Here is a 22,685-nt window from a genome sequence, read left to right on the forward strand (position 1 = left end):
CACTTCACATATTGGTTACAAATAAAATACGCAATTGTTATGTCAATATCATTATTTATTTATACATATACTTAAAAACTTGGAGCTAAAGGTCTCTGCACACAGCGGGCGCGGCGCGGCGGGACGGGACGGCGACGTGACGCTGAGCAGTTGTAATGTACTAGATATTACGGAGGCCGCCACACAGAGCCGTCCCGCTCGGCGCGACGCGACGCGACGATCTAGTACATTGTGTCGCGTCGCCGTCCCGTCCCGCCGCGCCGCGCCCGCTGTGTGCAGAGACCATAAAACATTTTTAATTAATAAAATATCTAACGTTTATTCATGTTATATTATTTTTCAACAATCATTCAGGCGAAACGTGTGTTACTGTCATTCAACTACTTCTGTTACAAAAATAAATCTTTCGATCCAGAAAAGAAAGCCTCTTATAATACAAAATTGGCCTATGTTCACATACATTAAGTTAAAAAGATGCTCTTAGATCATACAAAGATTCAAATGCAATGAAAAATTTCGAAGCAAAACCATGAGATCAATAAAAGGTAACTAACTCTCGACTGCGTGATTAAATAGCGTTGTTTGGCGAGCTAGTATTCATAAATGCATTAGGGATTTTTTGTTTACATAATATAATTAAAAATAATTTGGTAACAAATAAGTATTTCTTTATACGATCTAAGAGCAATTGCGTACCTATAGAAGGGAAGATAATTGACTAAAGAATTTAAACATAAACGTAGGTATTATTCTCATACAACCATTCCTAAGCAAAATAAATGTAATTAAGGTATTTACGTAATCAAGGTGATATTTACAGTAAGGTGAAAGTAGGATAATACACTTATGATATTAAAAATAAATACATACAGTAATTATAGTTACTAATCTAATGTAAAATATTAAATATACATTACACAAAAGTTAATTGTTACAACAAAACAACAAGTTCCTACATTGAAATACATTTAACACATAAAGTAATAATAATTTAAGTTGCTATAAGGTAAATAAGAGTTAACTACCAAATAATCCAGGCGTTTCTATAGACTTACCTAATTTTTGCATTAAGGTGCGTTTATACCAAGCAACAAATGATGCTTTCTTTACTCTTTTACAGGATTAAAAGTAATGTATTTTTTGTAATGTATTGAATAAAAATGAAGACTAGTACTTGACGTAGGTATCTGAAACATTTGGTACTGGATAAACTTTATCTCACATTACAGAAAAATATAATTTATTAATTTAGTGTAAACGCACCTCTAAAGCAAATTCTGCTAATGAAAATATTTATCGATTTTGTAAGGGCAAATGGAGCCTAAGCAATTTTGGACGGCGAAGCAGTGGTGAGCATCGACAATAATTTATTACTTTTTTATTGACTTTAATTTGAACTACTCTAACACTGCAGGTTGCAAAAATAAGTTATTCTTTGGCAGTGACTCTTTGGTAGATATTTGGCAAGAAGGAATGTTTTTATTTTGTGCACAACATTTATAAAAAATGAGTGTCGACCCACAAGTCTTAAGAAAAATAGATTCTACAAGCATTTTTATAACGTCTATTTTGTTTAAAAGCAGAGTTTATCCAAAAGGCACATACAAAGAACTTGTGAATGGAATTTCAGTTTTTATATTAAAAGGTGGCTCCATGAATCAGCTTGATTTAAACACTGCCGTCAAAGAAATGCATAATTTATTTAGATTTAGGTAAGTAATGAATAGGGTTGCCATTTACTACGGCCCTTACAGCGATATAATAATAGCTATCTATAGAATAATAATTCCTTTTTACCTGTACAATTTGTAATGTATCAATTGTTATTTGATTTACTTCTTATTTTACATAACTATACAATCTTATGTTCCTATATCGAGCCGTTGTCGCCGTGGTATGAAGAATCGCAGTAAAACCTCTACAGACAGGTCAAAAGGCAATATTTTGTTTTAATACCTATTACTTTAAGTATTTATTACTCTTTTTACTAGGTATGTGCTTCTGTTCTCCTTTCATTCGTTTTAAATACAGGCTGTTATGCTTATTTCTAATGATTGCTTGTATTGTTTAAATAACTGCACTAAATCATACCTAAAGTAAATAATAAAAAAATGCTTTTAAATTAGGTAATACTTCACTAACAATAAAAGGTAAGTATATATTTTTTTTTTGATTTAGTACACCGAGTAACACAGATTTTTTTATTACTATTTCCTATGAATTTTATATCTTTCTGAACATCGACAACAAAGGTACATGCTACGGGCCAGGCTTTTAAGTATTACGCTTTAAAAGTGGTAAAGGACTCCAAGAGATGCATAAAAATATATTATCCTTTATCTATTAAAATGAACATCCTTCAGTTTTCGTTCCTAAATTCTTTTACCGGTAGAATTTGTTGTTACTCGACAGGACTCTCGAACGTATTCATATCAGACCATAGACAATTTTGAGCCTAGAGACCATTTAATTTGAACAGTTGCCAGTAGCAATTATTCAAATTAAATTCCAAGGAGATTTATGCCAACAGAAGTTCCAGATTATTTCAGTCCAAGTTTCTTAAGCCATCAAGAAGTGGGACAGTGGTCGGGTAACAACGTGTTCGTGGGGTATCGGGGGCTCACTGGAACTCGTCGTCGGAGCTGAGGAGTGTGGTCTTCTCGTGGTAGTTGGTGGCGTGGCAGATGGTGGCGACGCGCTGCGGCGGCGGCCGGGGCGCCAGGGCTGCGCCCTCGTCCCGCTTGCCCGCGCCCGCGCCTCCGCGCATCACTACGTACCAGACATGTTAGCTTCATTGATAAATTGTGTCTAGCACGTGTTCAAGCGTTTAGGTTAGCACAAAATAACAATTTCGTTATCATAAAATGGTGTTGTAGAGTCTTTTTATGGGTGTACCACAACCATAGAATTAAATCCCCATATTACCCAAAACCAGAATTAAAAAAAAAAACATATTAAGAAGGCTTTTTGTCCATAACAAAATGTCGTCTTTTCTAAACGCTTGAACGCTTTCTGGGTCATAAGAGTTTAACTGTGTTACCGGTACTAGTGTGCGGAAACTACCATTAACATCTTCCATGTTTCATAAAGTGACAATTTAAGTGCTATCTTGTGAGAAACAATTAACGTTCAATAAATTACAAGTATATGATTAATGATTATACCGTTTTTCATACTGTTGGTAATTTTTGTCAAAAGTATTTTTGTTTAGCAACCATTTCAATTGGTGCAAAGTTTGTGCACACTACAGTGTTGTCAGTTGAAATAATCTTAATTTATAAAATAGTCCATGTTTACTGACTACTGAATATAAAAGTTCCTTGCTACTACTATTAATATCGCAACATATAATTCACTGACGACAAAAAACTAAACAAATTATAACTAACGTGCTGATGAAGTCACACTCAATAATATGTTAAAACATTCAGGCGTGATACGAAAGCATGCCAGCAAATAATATAAAAAGCGAACATTCAAATATATCTTACCTTTGGCTTCTCTGTTTAGTCTTTTTACGTGTGTGTCTTATTTAAAGATATGTTTGGTCTCGTAATTAAAATAAAATATAATTAAGTAATATCCTTTATTTATTATTAGTGAGAGGCGAAATACAAGTGTTTTGAAAATCAAACTGTGGTGAACTGTAAAAAATAATTATTATAACTTAAACCTACAATAACTATACTTTAGAATTTAATCAAAACTATAATTAAAGTTTAAAAAATCTCCTAAGTAAAAATAATATTATGATAACAATATTCAGGAAATGAAACATAAAGTATGGCTTTACAGGTTGTTAGTTAATTTTCATCAAGGTTAGAGTTACTTGAAGCGCGTATTATTACAAAGCATTGGCAACACCCGCCTCGACATTTAACTGAAGGTGGAAACATGAAATGCCGTTCTTTGGTTTGGCAATAAAAGTGCAGGTTTCACTTCCACAGTTATCCAAACATAACTTATTTAAAAAAGAATGTACAAAATCAAGACAACCCGATAAATGCCAAATGTTGCTATTACAAAAAAAAAAGAATATTTTTAAACTAATTTTGAATTCTAGCATCAACTAAGGATCATATCCTGTAACTATAAGAAAGTAACAAAATAATACAAAAAGAAAAAGTAATATAATCACAGAAAATTAACATTTACACTAATCCTTACACAACACATACTAAAGGCATTATAAGTACAAAGTAGATACTTATTTATGGCAATGAATAGTCCGAATTTGTTGTATTACAAGTAAAAATATTTTTTTGTAGCTTATAGGCTCTTGGATGATGATTGTTTTGCAATGTATAGAATATTCCATATTGATCGTTTTTAATTGTTCCAAAAAATATGATATGTTTTATCTGCTGATTTTTCTTCCCTTTTTTTTCTACGATTTTCTCATGATTTTTTTCATATTTCATCCCTGTGCAATTTTAATATCATATTGGTTCTTCCATTTCGATACCATTTGTTCTACCATGCCTTCCGATATGATACTTACCTAAGTTTTTCGTAAAAATTCGTTATGCGTTTCGGACTAGCCAAATACCTCGATATAAAAATAAAGTTCTTAACTAACGTGGGTTCGACCGAACATCAGAAATCGATAGTTCACCTTCACTATATAAGGCACTTTGTGTGTGTGTTATGTGAAAACAAAAATTTGTATGTGTAGTGACACAACGTTTATGATTCCCTAATAAATAAACATTTATTTTTCGCATGCCGTTTTGATACTTTCCTATCGAATATACTTGAATTCTGTGCGTGATAAAATTCAAAATGGAATGATTTCATAATACTTCATTGTTTTAAATACTGACTGAAAAATAATCCTTTGAAAATACTGCAGAATAACTATACAAACATACAGACAAACGCAGGCTTTCTATTCTATTCTTTACAGGTGCAGAAACCCCAAGTATATTCGGTATTAACTAAATATGGAAATATTCCCATTCAAACGCCAATTGTTTGAGCACCATACAATAAGCACCAAAATTAGCACAAATGAAACGGTACCCAAACTTCGTGCTTGAATGGAAATACTACTGAACATGAACACACTTATATTTTTTTAGATTTTATTTTACATTATTGTTAGTGGTGTTTCCATGCTCGGGCATAATGTATTTATTATTACATGTATGTATAAACGGACAGACAGCAATGCACTTCATGCAGAGCACAGCTATGGCAGAGTTTATAGTTTCTCATAAGGCAGTTGAGAAGTGACATCTGAAAGAAAACAAAACCAAAAAATAAGAAGGACCTAGCCTACAGCGTAATGGGTTCTAATCATGAAATTATAATGAAAACTGGACGCATTCATTCAAAACTAAATCAAATTACGTATACATGTTTTCCTACTTTTTATCATTCGACAAATAATTCAACAGTCATGAATCACCAAATGCACTCATTACTTTTTACAACCTCAACATGCTATAAAACAATTACAGATAAAATCTAATCTAGCCATAGACAACGCGATATCCATCTGTCAAACGATATCGTAAAAAGTTTATTACCAAAGAGGCTACATACACAAACGAGTATTCGAAATACCTATCTAAGATCAACCCACGGAGTAAGGATAGATGAGCGGAGATGCCATAAGGCAGGCGTCGAATATGTAAGGTTTATGAACAGAATGGGTGAACTAACGAGGCGTACGGGTAATTTGAAATAAATATCTGTTAACGATATTATGTATAACATATAATGTACGGCTTTAAAAGAAGGTGTCTAAGGGCGAAGATAGTAACATTCCTCGTCCCCCGACCACGCACATTTTTTCTCTCTTAGTGAATTTTCTGCTATGACATCTCCACTCATTTTCTTCTCCATGGATCAAGTAATGAATTTGGTATAGTTATAAAATGCAAATAAAATGCGAACAGGCAGCGTATGGCATGCGTTGCTAACATATGACAGCGCTACGTGACTCACCAGAGCTGTATTGTGTGTACTGCTGGTACTGCGGGTGGAAGTTGTGGAACGCGTCCGTCATTATGTCCTTGGGGTTCATTGTCTCCTGGAAATTAATACAGAAAACGTTTAATTTCCTGTCAGTAACTTTGCGAACATAATACAAAATAACGTTTTATTGAACGAAGTAAACTAGAATATTCATGTCAGTGCATTATGTCTTATCTGAATATCAAGAAAGTAAATTATCTATATTGACGCCAATAGACAGACTGATTGAACAGTATTTTATATATTTGTAATGTACAGCAGAGGTACCTCTGCAAAGCTGGAGCTACACTAGCTCTGCTAATAAAATTCATATCTAATAAGTGTAGTCCACAGTCGAAAATCTAGATGGAAACCGGCTGTCATTGTCTGGACATGAGATGGGGAGGATTGAATATCATGTTGCGAGGAAGGTTATAGGCATGAATGTGAATGGATATAGTTGAAGAGGACAACCAAAGAAGCGATAGAATGGTTGCATTCCATGTCCTAAACGTGGCAGTGGCTATGCCATGTGCCATAGCCATGTGGCTAGAAATAATGTAATTTTTGAGATGACGGTAGATAGAAGAAGTAAACAGTTGTAGTCGGCGCCGACTACAAAAACAATTGGGATAAGAGCAGCAGAATGATGAGATTATGATGATGAAGTATGTATAGTCCACAGTACCTTGAGGCTACTGGAGATGGACTGCATGGTGACGGAGCGGTGCGGGTCGCGGTGCGCGTGCGCGTACACGGCGGCCGGGAACGCGTACCGCAGCGCCACGGCCGCCGCTAACATCTCCAGGCAGATCAGGAAGTTCTGGTAGCCCGCAGACACTGTACCCGCTGTGGTCGGCACGCCGTTCGCGTCGTGGATAGGAGATATCACCTCGGCCTTCTCCAGAATGGCTAGGGCTACACCTGAAAGGGGAGAACGGGGTATTAGATTGAGCTGATTTCAGGTTAAGGACTATGTCTTCAAAAATATAAAATAAAATTATATGCGTAATAATTTTACACGTCTAATTAATATTATGTATAAAGATTACCTGTAAGTTACGGGACAGTCAAAAATCATTCTTTAACTTCAAAAAGTTCTAGAAAATCGTTGGCGAAAATGGTTTATCACCCAATACAAATAAACAGCGTATAAGGTATATTCTTACGCAAATATACTTATCAACCTCTTAGAGACCGCTATTTACATACACTTCACAACAGCCTCACTCTTGATCTTGAAACGAAGGTCACCTTTATTTCACAAAATAGGCCTACCATTCACAAAACGACAGAAAAGGAACACAAAATAACGGATTTGACAGTGAAAATATCTACTCCAAATCTGATGATTGGCAAAATAACCTCCTTCACTATCCACGATGCAGACACAATAGCGAAACAATAGGTACGTATCACGTATGACTGCAAAACAGAGCCAGAGAAGTCGATATGCTTATCTAAGCCGGCTATCGCTGAAAACCAGCGCTGGGACTGTCTCGCTTCGGGTCGCAACATTATGCTGAGCGAGTTTTAAGAAGCATACTTTCCCTTTCAATTTTTTTTTCTATTATGTTTATATTGTCCATGTGTTTAAGTCTTTACGCGCGCAATAAAACTCATTTCCTTTCTTCTTACCTTGCCAAAACGAAAGGAAGATGACAGACTTGACGGTGAAGAACTTGAGTACTGGATCGAAGGGCTTGAGCATCTCCCTGGTGGCTCCGAGGAAGAGGAACAGGCTGTAGAGCGCCAGGCTCACGGAGAAGTTGTACACGATGGTGATGTAGATGTAGCCGCCGTCGGGGCTCCAGTCGCCGTCGTGGTATAGCCCACGAGCCTGCAAGTAAATGATGAAGAATAAAACGGTTGTTTGATGAAGAGCCATAATTACAGTATTACATTTTTGTTGATGGATTTTCAAAGTTTAAAAGCACTTTTGTTCAAGCAATATATCTTGATACCAAAGCCTTGTTTTATTAAGTTCTGGGTTTTTTCTATTTATATAGAAGTAATATATTTTTTTTTATAGTGCAACTTTCGATGCTGCTCAAACATTATTCCAACGATGCCACACTTACATAAAAAAGACTCTAAAGTAATATTTGAGTATTTGGGTGTATTATCTCCTCCTTTTAGAAGTGTCATTATTTACTTTTTTTCGATTGAATGATTTCGTATTAGAAAACCTAAAATTTATGCAATAAATGACGTATAAGATTTATGAGTCAATGGCTTTATCAATGAGTTACATTACACCACCTGTGACACATACATCGTTATCTCTCGTAAACCGGTGGACACCTGACGGAATAGCTATTTAATCATCTGTTGTAACATATTGGTAATAAGACCAATGCTAGTCATCATGATGACATCGAATTATAAAGAAGTAATTGCAAACGTCTCCTCTAAAACTGCATCAATCAAATCTGATGTTTGTCACAGTTATTTAGCTAAAATATCTATTTCATATCTTTCGCACTAAGAGGACATAATTCTCATTCGAACAGTAGCCGTATGTCTGAAAGTTAGGTTATTAATCTGGGGCATTACATACGACATTTCATTGGGAAAACAGTTTTCATACCAATTCCACTTCACCCACTCTACTAAGTATAAAAACAACTTCAAAACCTCACCTGTAAGAATATAATAATGAAGGCGCAAACGGGCTTAATGAGACAGAACTGCAGTGTAGCCTGCTTGCAGAAGCGCAAGAAACCGATGGTATAGGTGGCGCCACTGAGGCAGCACGTGCCATTCACGCACGACGCCCGCACGGGACGCCCGCGGAGCTCCGACATTATGTTACCCTCCCCGCCCAGATACTCGTAGCAGAGCGACAGGAAACTGTAGATCACGAATGCTGAAACAATAAATAATAATAATTAAATAATAAGTACAATATAGTTAAAAAATCGTGACGATAGTTATAAGTCGGTCCTTGTAAAACACTGGTACTCAATTTTGTTAATATTTATTTATTTTGACACCTCCTACGTATATTATCGTAACCAACAAAATGACAATTTTGCTTTTTTTACATAAAACGACTTATTTTTATTTCCATTTATTTATTTTTAAACATATATTTTACATTTATATTTAGTATTTAAAAATGTAAAATATATGTTTAAAAATAATTAAATGGAAATAAAAATAAGTCGTTTTATGTAAAAAAAGCAAAATCGACATTTTGTTGGTTACGATAATATACGTAGGAGGTGTCGATTTATTTATTTATTGCACTTATTGTAATTAGAGCAGACTAAGGTGAATATTAAGAATATAAATAATCTTCTGAGTATATACAAAATAAGAGCCCACATCATTTTCAGAATTTCAAGAACTAGCTAGAAGAGAATAGATAGAGATTTCCCTGCAAAGTTATCATAATCATATTCGGAGTCTTTTTTCAATTATGTTGGGGTCGGTTACCCGTCTTACAGGATGCAGTTGAGTGCCAGTGCTCTACAAAGAGGGACTGCCTATCTGACTTCCTCAACCCAGTTACCCGGGCAATCCAATACCCCTAGGTTAGACTAATTTTTCCCTGGTGGAGTCATAACTGAAATACCTATGTGTATCAGTGTGTTTGCAGCGAGTTTATTGCTTATGTTTTATGCCATGCTCGACTTGTGGGTATGTCAATTTATAAAGACACTTCAAATTATTTGTAAGTGTATGAAAGATTCAAGAGCTATGATTGTTAACAGGCCTTTGATTACAACAACCAAACCGTCTCTATTAAGGTTAAATAATATTATAAGCATCTTGATTTTAGCAGTCGTGGCCGTGACCTTAATTTCAAAATCACGAATAGAATGCACAATGTATAGATGCTTGTAAATACGTTCTTAAGCAAATCAAGTTATCAAGCAGACATTTTATGGTTTTTATCTTGTTTTTAACATTCTGGGTTCGTATGACTTTCTACGACATTGTTGCGAAATACATGTTCAAAGAGGACTTTGATGTCATTAATTTTAATTCCATTGCCAATTGCCATATATACAGATCAATTGAAGGAGCCTGTTATACAGCGTCTCAGTTCCAACAAAGAATTGATTGAGTTACGAAATTGCTTCTCCGATGTTATTGAGTTCGAATCGATTAATTGATTAGACTGACGTACTCCAGCCGCCCCAATGAAAGGAAAAATAAACAGTTTTAGAAATGTGCATCCTCCTCCGATCGTGTCTAGAAATATTTTTATTTTTAGATGTTACGTAATCGGCGCATTATTGGTAAGCTGCGTTGCAGGCCACAGACCAAAAATAAATATAAAAATCTCCTTGGACGCTGGTTTCTAGAACAAATGCTCAATTTATTCCGCCACATGATACGCCGACCGTTATTTAGCTGTAGTTATCTAATCTGTTTGCATAGTCCGCTGACACAGTTGTATCCACTTGCATTCGTAAAGGATATCCCACACAGCTAATTTTGTAATCATTTTAATGTCAGTCCCAAATCTCCTTTATTTAAAGATGAAAGCCGTTCTACATTTTGGTATCCGGTTATTGCCCAAAACAATTACATTCCATTCCTTTGATCTAACGATTTTCCTTCATTTGTTTTATTTACCCACAGAAAAAAACATGCCACATGTGATGTAAACATAAAAAAAAAACAATTGAAATGTAGTTTACCTTCATAGCAATCTCTGACAGTGAAGAAGTATACATAGTAGGAGTTTCCGTTGAAGAACAGCAGTGAGATCCAGCTGTAACAGCCGTATATAGGTACAATGAAGAGAATACGGACTATCCAACGCTGCTCGGAGGGATTCGTGTACCAGCGCAGGTGCTGGTAAATCTGGAATCAAAGATACAACAATAATCAGAAGGTTTATTGTGTTAAGTCGAGCATGAGTTCCTAGAAGGGATCCAGGAGATGAATACTCTTATTTTGTCGATCCTATTTATTATTATTTAACCAGACTAGATGTTACTGTCTCCCAAGCTATTTGTAGCTGCAGTTCTGGGCGGAGTGGAAAGTCCGTCAGAATTTACTGATACAAAAAAATTCCTCCGAAAATTCAGTAGCCACAGCTACCTAGTTTAAAATACTAACAATTTCTTCTTAAATAATTTTTAGTCTAACGAACACAGACATAATGTCTGTATGACGTCTCTTGCTACCATTTGTACAAATCTTACGTTATATTGATACAGCTCGATTCATTTCATTGACCACATTTATTTGCAAATTGTGACACGTCATTTAAGAACAATTATTTTGATTGTCTCTTGTTATTTGTTATTCGATATAGGAAAACCATTTTAACAATTGAAAATCATTGTGTATTGGTTTTATATAGAAACAGCTTCGTTTCACTGCTAAAATCAGAATTCTTATGTCATTAGAAAAATCTTTCATTTATTCGAATTTTATCCATATTTAGATTTACAATTTGCATTCATTAGCGGGTGTTATCTGACGAAGAAGTTTGTCTAGATTTTTCACCAAAAGAAAGTTGTGCTGTTGACCAATTGATAATTAATAGGTACCGTATTCGTCTTTTAGCGAGTGACAAACTGTTCAAAAATCTGAACGTGTTCCTCAGATTAATGGTATTAGGAAAGTTAATTGCTTTGTTTTATTGATGTTTTGTAGCCATTTTATTATCTACTATTCGTGATTCTGTTATCAACTTAGCTTTTTACTGATGAAGTTGATGTCGAACATTTATTTCCATAATTAACATGAACTGAGAACGTCACCCAAATACCTTTAAAACATCCAATATAGATATTTAATAAGAATTCAGTTACGAAATCATTCGTTGAGAGATGATGCGGATGAGACGAACGCATCCGTAATCAAAGCCGCCACGCTCTCTTCGCGTACTATTAAAATCATTAGATAAATCTGTACATAGTATTCATTGACTACGTAACGGTTTTTTACTGCTACACTATAAAATAACCTTTTTTCTTACTAGTGGTTCTAGTTTGCTTTATGGGAAAGCGGCACGTCTGCTACGTATCCCATCATTATTCATTGATAGGTCGGTAGGAAAATAGCCTATATAATTAGGCGGTCGGCCTCAGGCATTTTATTACGTACCTAATGGAGTAAAATCGTTCTGAATATACTCCAAATAGTGGCGTATACGTACACTTGTGAGATTATATCGATCTTTGTGCAGACTGACTGACGTCAGACGCTAGACCGGTTGTACTATATAACTTTGTTTCTATCATTATTAAACAAATCTGAACAAATTAAACTGTTTTGTGGATATTTCATTATTTCAAAATATTTTGTTGGAGGCCGTTGCAGTAATATTTGGCTCTGCCTTAATTTTGATAACCTAGCAAGATAAACAGTAGAAAGCATACCGCTCATTGGCTAATGTGCGATAAAGTTAATTATGAAGAACCATTAGTTTTGCGCAGTTATGGAACACAGTTGAACTTAACAGAATTGCTGCCTTATGATAGTCAAAGGCTGGATGAAATGAATAAATTGTGTCTCTTATCATCGCTGTCTCAAGTCGTAAATCTCCGTAAATCGTGATTTCCTCCAAAAAAAAATGTGCCAGCTAAAATGTTCTTAGGCACGTAACGACGATAAAGAACAAACGTCTTCTGCGTGCCCGGGCTGTACCCGCGTTACCGGTCCATCATCACACGTTAACCTCCCTTCTCGTATAAAAACTCGCTGTCCATGTACTACAATACATTTTTGCACTTTATTAAAGGCTGTTCTACTACGTTTATAACAGTAAAGTACGAACATTTCCTGTCCCGGTGGGAAAATACAAGGTCAAAAACCGAATGTATATCATGGCGGATACTCTGTAGCGGCTCTCTTGTGGCCTAAGTCATTATTCATGGAGCTACAATAACTTGTTATCAGCAGGTAAATACTAAACGGAATATAGTCCATAACGAGGTGCGATAACACCCGCTCTGATAGCGCTACAAAAGAATTGGCTAGTGTCGTTATTTTAGATCGACGCTCTAGTCTGCTTATCAGCGAGAACTTAAAACAATAAGCGTGAATATTGTATTTGTCTGATATGAACCATAATAATTATGAAGATCATAATTAAAAACTCAGCCGGTCCCAAAGATTGTAAGAGGACTATCACATCAAACATTACAAATAGAGTAACAATTCATATACATATTTACATTGAAGCCCCGCGTGATAGTCCAACCTAACTTAATACCTGTTGCGTTAGCCTTGGCAAATTATGCTTTTTGCAAAACCAGTCGATCGATCTCGAATGATCGATTTCTTACTTACTAAGCAGTTGACTCATTTAATGCCGGAACACTCCAAATACAGGGGCAGTGCGTGCTCCACAAGCTACACTTAATGATCGTTACTATGTGCGAAATTACGAGTAAATGAGGAGCTATGCGTACTTATTATTCGTTTGGTGTGACGTCACATGAAGATGGGATACCTCAAAAGAAAAGTAAATAAACATCTTAAAAGTTTTGCTTTGGTTCCAACGGCATCAGATACACTCTGGAAATAATGACTTGATAAAGGATATACGCCACGCATTTAATCACCATCAAAATAATTTGGGTAGCGGTCATGGCTATAGGCTACAATATTTGTTGATACGGCAGAGTAGGCCTGCTTGATCCAGGAGAAGGACCAGACTACAATCTATTATTACTTATTTAGTGATAGTCTCGATCTCTTGTAAATCACATCATCTCGCTAATGATCACCAAAGCAGTGAGTCACTCAGTGAAAAGATGACTAAACGCGATGATCACACATACACAATTATTTACTTTAACATTTACATAGTTATATCACTTAATCATGTAATAAGAAACTATTAACCTTTGATTTTTTATCACTAGCTTCGAATTCTAGATTGAGATCAGAAACCAGATTTATCAAAATAGTTTTAACAACTGGATTGACTGCATTACAATTAATTGCACATACCCATACCTACGAAATGCCAGAATAAAGCAAAGAATTTGGATGTTTCTGTTTTGCATAGCATATAAGTAACAATCAACAAGTCAGTTTGAAGTAAAGCGTAAATAATAATTTTGTACATAATTGGCCCACTTACATCTTAATCTTAATTAGTTTTAGGAAGACGTGGATGACATAAATAACTTTATTATTGATCGTAAAATTGGGTAAAACCAATCCTGGTTAGCTGACCTACAAAATATACGTATTTAGAAGAATAGTGCGATGATTTCATTAACAAACTGCACTGATGATCTCACATGTCGAGCATCTCCCAATTCAATGAAAACGTTAAAACACACATTTCAAGTGCTGATTCTAAGTTTGTTTATACCCCAGAATATGCTGTTGTTATACCATCAGTCATCATTCTCATGACCAAATAATGTGATGGTATTTCTTTTGCCAAAACAAAATTGGAGAATCTCTCAAGAACAGTGTCCATGAACAACCTAAATTGTCCACCAGAATTTAAGGGAAAGACGGACCTTGCACGAGTTATTCGGCTCGTTAAACTCTTAGCCCGACAATGTTACTAAGAGCTCATTTAAAATGCACCTTATCCCGCATCCATTTCACTATCGATTTTCACGATAAACACATGTGGGTTACACTTACATGTACCCTCTAAAGTAAGCGAGCCGTTCCTTGAAATGTATTAAGTATAAACAAATACTACCTTGTGACATTATGGTTCGAAGTAATTGTGTCATCGCCGTACTTCCAACAAGTTCACAGGACTTTATAGGCAACAAACAGACCTACATACAAGAAGGTTAAAGTTTGTCATGCTTCAAAAGACTAATCACTTTTCAAATAATTTTTGTTATGCATTGGTTTCTAATCGTTACGATGATAATAATTGGTTGTCTATGAAAAATGGCCTGACTTGTTTACGCAAAAACACAGCAGTTAAAAAGAAAATTAGTCATTTGTGCTTATCTTGAAAGGAATTTACGCGCAACAACACGACGACATTTTTTGCCGACATGTCAAAATCGTCGAACGTACGTGTAACGTTTAACATTGCATAATTATACGAAGAGTGTATTACTACGGGCATTACCTACTGATGTTTGTATGGTTCTATGAAACTTCTAAATACCCTCGCCCTAGATCATAGTGTAATATTTATAAAACCGTTATCGTCAAGGAAAACGTTATCCCGTTTCCACATCCTGTTAGGGGAACTCCAATATGGAAGAGACCTTTTCAATATATCCTCACATGTATTTCAAAATGCGCATTTTAAATATTTTAATAAATACAATAAAATGGTGTATCGAGCTTAATATGAACATTAAATTCTAAGAAATATTCATACCTTAGACATACCGGTACTGCACTTTCAAATTCGACTATGGAGTTTCTATGAATTTTGGGTTCAATTATCTGTGCTAATAGCCAAACTGTTTCTGGAGTCATACTTAACTACTATTTCGCCATGGACGAGGGAAATACATTTTTATATCTCAAACAAAAACATAGTACGCAGGTAGTCTGGCAATGCTCCGAACAGAGTGAAGGAGAAAGTTCTAAGAGTAAATTGTCAGCTTAGTAGGGATAAGCGAATTGCCGTTTATGAAAAAACTCCAGTAACACACCTTGTGATGGCAGGGGAACGATACAATTTAATAAAATATTGATTTTGTACGCAACTAGCTGCCCGCATCGCCCTGCCCACGCTTGGCCTGACTTAAAAGGTTATTATATTTCTTCTCAGTAAACATACTGTACAAGACATTTACTAGTATTTTATAGACTTTTTTATCGTCCTTATTTGTAGCAACAGAGTAACTTTACAGCCTTTAAAAGTTGTACATCATTCAAGGAAAATTGATTGTAATATGAGATGTTGTAACTGTTTCGACGTCTAGGACACAGGTGCGTCAGCCTGACGCAATTTTCGCCAAGTAAACAATATACAAACATCAAGTAAGTATAGTATATCCGATACTGACGTCACCCACACATCCGAGTACCCGCAGCTGTTGTTCTTTTAACATCGCACATTATACTTAGAAATCTAATTACTTAATGGACCGCACCATCACACCGTAAACACTACAAATGAATGTGATTAACTGAACTAATTACTTCCTGCTTTCGTGGAATTTCATTTCATCCATAACATTGGAATACATTCCTTGCAATTATGATCAATTAAAGAAAAAATGGCACGCTTTCCAGTGTCGTTGAAGAGCAAACTATTTCAATAGCATCAATCGATTGTAACTTAACAATGATAGTGGCAAACAATCCATCTTCGCAAGCATGTTTTATTGACCATTGACTATTCTATTCGTTTCGTATTGAAAACTTTTTGCGTGAGATCTTAAAAAATGTTGACGTAAGCACACCTGTGGCGACACCGACTGGCTGAACAAAGACACCTTGTCTTTTGTATAGTTGAGACAAAGATACGAAACTAACTCTGCAGTTAGCAATACCTTTTCAGCAATCTATGAGTAGGTACATTACGAGAGCAATTATTATCAATAGAACTATGTATGTTTAAATGGTAACAAACCTTTTATAGACAACGTATTAAAAATATTGTAAAGGTTGAGCAGTCATTTCCTCCGTGTATTTACTACAATCTGGCGTGTCTTTTTAGGTATTTTTTAACGTTAGCGACTTTGGAACAAGAAATTGAATAATTTACCTGTTGGCAAGTAATGAATAGCGCCGCAAACACGAAGATTCCGGCGATTCCCTGAGCACCAGGGGTCTGGAGGAACATGGAATCCTTTTCGTGGACCACCTCCTTAATCATCGGCTGAGCCGTGAGGTTGATGGTCTCCGTCGAACTCATACTGCAACAAACATATTGAATGAAATTAGAAATTATAGGCACAATATCAGGGAAGGGCCTTGGACAGGTCGTAAGATTCTTCATGCAACAGTTGAGAACACATGAACTGGGCCGGTGAGAATGTGGCAATATTATACTACAATTAAGTGGTTCAGGTATTAGAACTGCTTTCAGGATGCAAAAAGTCCGGTGCAAGGTTGAAACGGTGAAAGTTTAAAGTCATAACAGGTGAATATCCAGCTAAATATGTTATAGAGATATGACGGATTTACAACAAAAGGGACTCGAAATTAGCGGCAGACCCAATTTTGAATGTACGCAAACAATAAGTAAAATAATATTAGTTCAAGTCTTCACAAAAGAACTCTCATTAGCATTGGGCTAATAAAAGGACAACGGCTACATCGTCTTCTTTAGGTTAAAAACGAAAGAAAAGTCATTAACGTTGAGTAGACTGAGTGGAGTTTTATTAGGTTTCAAATGAAATGTCTTTTGAAATGGAGATTTCACAGCAGAAGCGCCTCATTTGTAGTTATTTCTGTGGAATTATTGCTCGCTAAATCGAGACATCAACCCATGAAATTATAAATGGCGTTGAAGAATACATATCGCGTGCATTTGGCTTTTGATTTAAAATTTTCATATACATAAGCGCATTGTTCATTATGTTTTCAATCAAGTATACACGACTTGTCAATTAAAAATAAAATCCGATAGTCATCTGGAAAAAACAAGATGGTATCTATTGTGGAACGAAAGAACATTGTGCTGGCACTCAATATTATAGTGATGTAGTCCGGTGGCAAGGCCTGCTCTAACAATGCGATATCAAAACAATAAAATTGAATCCCAGGGGCGCCTAACTAATCAAATCGTTGTGGCTTTGACCACATACACGTATAGAACGAGTCTAGGACCGTATGTTAATTAAACTGAGGTCAACTGACGATTTTATCTCTATACAGAATGAAGGTTTAAGTACGCAGTTCATCCACAGCTTTAGCTAAGTAATTAAGTTGCTTAATGGAATCATTTTTGTGGATTAATATAGCAGCTTTATAACGCTAAGTTAGGGACATATAAAATGGACATAGACATACTTAAGTATCCTAGGCTAGGGGCACACTTTGAAATCCAGATCCCAGTGGATCTGGACGCTGGATCCACCAAAGACGAATGGTATCGTCCTTGTTTCAGAATGAATCTATGTAAGTATACCGTATGATACGACCTCTGGACTGCTTTAGGGTCAGGGCACTGGCAGTGTCGAAGCACACGACTAGAATTTAGATGCCTTTTCCATTTATTGTAAAGCAACAATTGTATTTTTGCTACGTTATATTGAATGTTTTAGAACATGCAACTACATATATCTATATTAACTTATTTAGAGGATTGAACACTTATGGTAGCATTTTATGTTGATGATCCGTTCGTGCTTAAATTCGCCACTGCAAACTGATAGCTAGGTAGATATATGTACCTTGTACCTATGTAAAACAAAAGCTAATATTGGTAAGGATGTAAAATATTTGCAGAAGCAAATTTTGACCCCGTTTTTTTTTCTCTCTTAATTCTGATTGTCGGTGATTCAGGGGTCAGTGAACCAAAATACTTAGTCAACTTTTAGTGAAATGATTTTTGTAAGGAATTGAGCTATTTTATCTATGTACGGGAGGAAGTTGACAAGACGCGAGTAAAACCGCGAGAAACAGTTGGAAATCATCCAATTTTTATACATACAAAACCTACTGTACCACGAAACCTTTTTTTCTCAGCCTTAACATTTAACTTATCTTAGGTCTATTGTAACAGGAGCTGTACCAAAGTGGACTTACTCACTGGCCTTGATTTGGTATTATTTTACAGAACTCGTTTATTTACATGACATGAACAAAATAATATAATACATTGTGATGGCTAATTTTTTAAACAAAATTGATATGTTCCTGCAAAAGTTCCCATATTATTGTGGATTGGTTGACTTCATTCAGAAACTATGAAAAAAAATTGAAACTTTTTTTAATGTACAGCTTATTAATACAAATAAACACAATTTAAGGTGCTTTAGAGCTGCTTTGAATAAAATGATAGACATGTTTTTAACATCATGTTAAAAACTGGGACTAAACTGTATCCAAAAAATGTGGATGCCAACCCCATACATAGTTGTAAATAAAACTGTTTAAAAAGGTAGGCAAGATTTGGATCTCAAATTGACCAAAGAAGGTTATGATAGAAGCTATAACACGTATACTTTATGAGGTTGATAAAGTTGCTACTTATATTAGTAGCTATTAAATTCTATTGCAAAATAATACCACTAAAGCTGACTAGTGAAATATAGTCTGCATGTATTGTATTTGGCTTATGTTTAACTGATCACCAGATATAGTAACAAATAGCAGACAAAAATAGTAAATGATCACCAAAATGAAACTCGCATTTTAATGTAAAACTATCACCAAAGTTTTAACACTTTGCTATCCTATTTAAGTGAAATTACTCCAAAATAAATCATGCGTAAGCCAAAAATAGTAAACGATCACCAAAATTAAACCACCATTTTAAAGTAAGATTACAACCAAAGTTTTTAAATTCTGCTATCCTATTTAAGCAAAATGAGTCCAAATAAATCATTGTTATCCCAAAAGTAGTAAATGATCACCAATAGTAGTAAATGATCATCAAAATTATACCAGCGTTTTAATATAAAATGATAATCAAAGTTTTTACATCTTGCTATCCTGTTTAAGTAAACTGACTCCAAAAAAATAAGTTCGGCCTGATACAATAAATGTAATAACATTATGGGGACCCTTTTCCTGCACTAGGGTGGAAAATTGTCTATTGCATGCCTCTAAACAGTGCGATAAGAGTGTGTTTTCGAGGGAGTGTATTGAGAAACACATTCTTCTTCTTCTTTCTCCTGCCCTGTTCTCAATTTTACTTGGGGTCGGCGCAATATGTCATTTTCTTCCATTTTCCCCTGTCACTCGTCATACTGACACTCACGCATGCATTGCAAGCCGGACACATAACTTAATATGGCATCATAATACTTTATTTGGTAATAAGCCTACATTTTATGGCAATCACAGTGACTTATTTAGGCAAAAATAATACATTAATTTGGTCGTCAAGAGTTGGTGATCATTTACTAAATTTGGTGGTCGAATACAATTTAAAGTGAAGTCGTGACTAAAATAGCTGGTACTATTACATTTTTAGACTTTATTTTTCTGGTGTTCAGTAGATATTTCTGGTTACAAAACTTAGGGTATCAAAGCATTTTATGGTGGTCATTATATTTGTTCCCATTGTATTTCACGCACTATAATATTACAATTCTGAACTAAACAACCAATATCATTTGATTCTTCCAGAATTATCTTAATCAGCCATGTTCTTGATATTGATATGATATTATTGTGACTAATTGAAATATTTTATCAAATACAGACCAATACAGCTTTAGATTGGGGACATTTAATACTAATAATATAGATATGCTAATGATGAGGAAAGATTTTCGTGTTTGTTTGTTTGAAGGCTCTGAAACTACTGACCCAATGTGAAAATTATTTCACCTTTGGGAAGCTAGACTATCCCTGAGTAACATACAGGCTATCATTTGTCAAGCAAGTTCCCCGTGAAGCAGGTAAAACTGTAGGAAGACAGCTAGTTCATCAATATAATAGCATAGCGAGACATTATCCCTTTTATTTACAGAGTGAAGCAATTTCTGTAAATAATTGAGATAAGATATGAAATCTTACATGTACCTAAAACAGAATTCTGTTTACAGGTTTTTTATTTGTTTTAGCTATTGCATGTTGTTATCTTTTGACAATCTTGATAGTGCAGTGGTCACCATGCCAGACTGCCGAACCTGAGATCCCGGGTTCAATTCCCAGCATGGGCAACATTTGTGCAATGAGCATGTTGCTTTTAACTATGTATATGTAGCTATATGCAATTTATCAGTCATTGTTGCACCCATAACACAAGTAAATTTATATCTTTCCAAGGACCTAACAACAATTTTGTATTAGGTTCTATGAGTTTTAAGATCATTTTTCTTTTTGGCTTATTATGTCATCCATAGATCCTTCTTTTCTAAATGAAAAGACTTTTGGAGTGTACATTTTAAACAGCTGAACAACTGATCGCCTGAACATTTAAATAACTTTTGATGTTTTCTTGAAGAGCTCCATCAGCAAGATCAGGGCTTTTAAGAGCCATTCAAAAAGTGAGAGTCAATCAAATCCAAGTTAACAATAAGAAAAGAGATTTTAAAAGAATGAATCTGTTACATATTTTTCTTAATTTAGAACAGGAATTCAATATCACATGAATTTGTTAAACTACACTAATGAACTAGAGATTTCCTTGTGGCACAAGGAAGAGGAAAACAGAGTATTAAAATTATTTGTAAAATATTATGACTCAGTTCTCATTAATTGCAACACAGTAGGTTTATTACAAACATAATTCTTAGTTGATGATGTCAAAACCTCTATAATAAAAATATTTTATGAAATTTTATGACTACAGTATGTATTTCAAATATTAAAAAAGAACAAAAGTATTTGAAACAATCAATGACTGTTATTGTTTACATCATTATTGCTGTTTGCAATAAACAAATGTGTTGTTATTTGGACCTCCAGTATGCAAAACAAAGTAGGTGTCATATACCTGAGAGAAATGCAACACAATTGTAATTCACTCCCACTTCAATAATAATGGCAATTTTCTAAATGTAGGTATCTGTGTCATCTTTCTCTTCATGCCTACCTCTAAACTGTTATAAAGATTGTTGTGGCCAGCTTTATTTTCTATCCACAAATCACCATAGACCAATTAATTGTATGATTATTACACATTCAAATTAGGAATAGATGATCAATTTTCTAGTGTTTCCAGGTAGTTGTTATGTTGTTCAATCACCATTTCATTTCACCTACATGCTAACTAGAACATTATTATTGCAAAAAGCGAAATCTATAGTTTCCAATGAAAACCATCTCGTGTTTGCGCTACAAATCATAAATTATTACGGAACTCGAAAATTGGAGGTCACACGTCTTGACATTTTTCTTGTTTGGTGTTTAATACAGAGTGAAGGGCGATTCGTATACTGACGCACTAAATAACGATGTTGTAAGTCCTTTGGACTCAATCGTAACAATCAACTAGGGCTACAATAAACAACTGAAGTGTATATTTACCTGAATTAAGATTATGAACGTCTCTATTTTACTGTTTTCCTTTTGTTAACAGATGTCATTCGTAATCAACACTCTGCGCATATTGTACACATAATCACGTAGGTTTCCTACACAACAATGTTTACGCAAAGTATATAGACGTAAATAAAACACAAACGTATATTTAACAAAACACTGACAAAAACAACAATTTCACTTTGCTTGCTTTCTCATCATTTACTTTGCTCACCACTTGCACAAATTCGTGATTTCGTGATTGTCTTCGTGACGAATTGACGTTAAGATATTTTTACCAACATACTAAAACCTACGTTTTTTTAACAATGGCAATTTTCTGTGAAGATTTTCTTTTTCTTTCTACTAAGCGGTGAATGGCGGTAGCATCGACTGTACTGTTAAAATAAAAAATACCAACTTTGACTTTAATTAGTAGTAAAACATTATAGTAAACTTGAAGCGCATTTTATGCATAAAAATAAAAAATAGTAAAGATTTTTCGTGACAGTCGATTTACGCCATCTATCTTTAAAAGAACATTCAGGGTTGCTTCACTTTGCTTTGAAATAAAAACGATTCAATAATTAGAAAGAGTTTGTGGAAATACTTTGGGTTTCTGTAAAAAAAAAAGGAAAGGAACATATAAATAAAAAATAGCAGGCATGGTCCAGAGTCATAATAAAATCAAAGACCACAATTTCCCACAAAGTTAA

General features: G+C 34.9%; 1 protein-coding gene across 3 annotated transcripts; it reads right to left on the reverse strand.

The window, feature by feature from the left end:
* Positions 1 to 37: 37 nt before the first annotated feature.
* On the reverse strand, positions 38 to 22,260 carry LOC124634972 (transmembrane protein 184A). 3 transcript variants are annotated; one of them, XR_006984946.1, is made up of 9 exons: positions 21,976 to 22,260; positions 16,592 to 16,742; positions 10,617 to 10,782; positions 8,604 to 8,830; positions 7,600 to 7,801; positions 6,650 to 6,885; positions 5,953 to 6,037; positions 290 to 2,769; positions 38 to 90 (listed from the first exon to the last, which is right to left on the reverse strand). XR_006984946.1 is itself a non-coding variant. In XM_047170676.1 (8 exons), the coding sequence occupies exons 2-8, from the start codon at positions 16,739 to 16,741 to the stop codon at positions 2,621 to 2,623; spliced, it is 1,215 nt and encodes a 404-aa protein (XP_047026632.1). In that variant the 5' UTR covers position 16,742; positions 21,976 to 22,260; the 3' UTR covers positions 265 to 2,620. The 3 variants fall into 3 exon arrangements, 2 of the variants coding, with proteins under 2 accessions (XP_047026632.1, XP_047026633.1); XM_047170676.1 differs by lacking the exon at positions 38 to 90 and having other exon boundaries at positions 265 to 2,769; XM_047170677.1 differs by lacking the exons at positions 38 to 90; positions 290 to 2,769 and adding an exon at positions 3,570 to 5,238 and having other exon boundaries at positions 21,976 to 22,259.
* Positions 22,261 to 22,685: the final 425 nt, after the last annotated feature.

Source organism: Helicoverpa zea, chromosome 12 (genome assembly GCF_022581195.2).
Source record: "Helicoverpa zea isolate HzStark_Cry1AcR chromosome 12, ilHelZeax1.1, whole genome shotgun sequence".
Taxonomy (NCBI): Eukaryota; Metazoa; Arthropoda; class Insecta; order Lepidoptera; family Noctuidae; genus Helicoverpa; species Helicoverpa zea.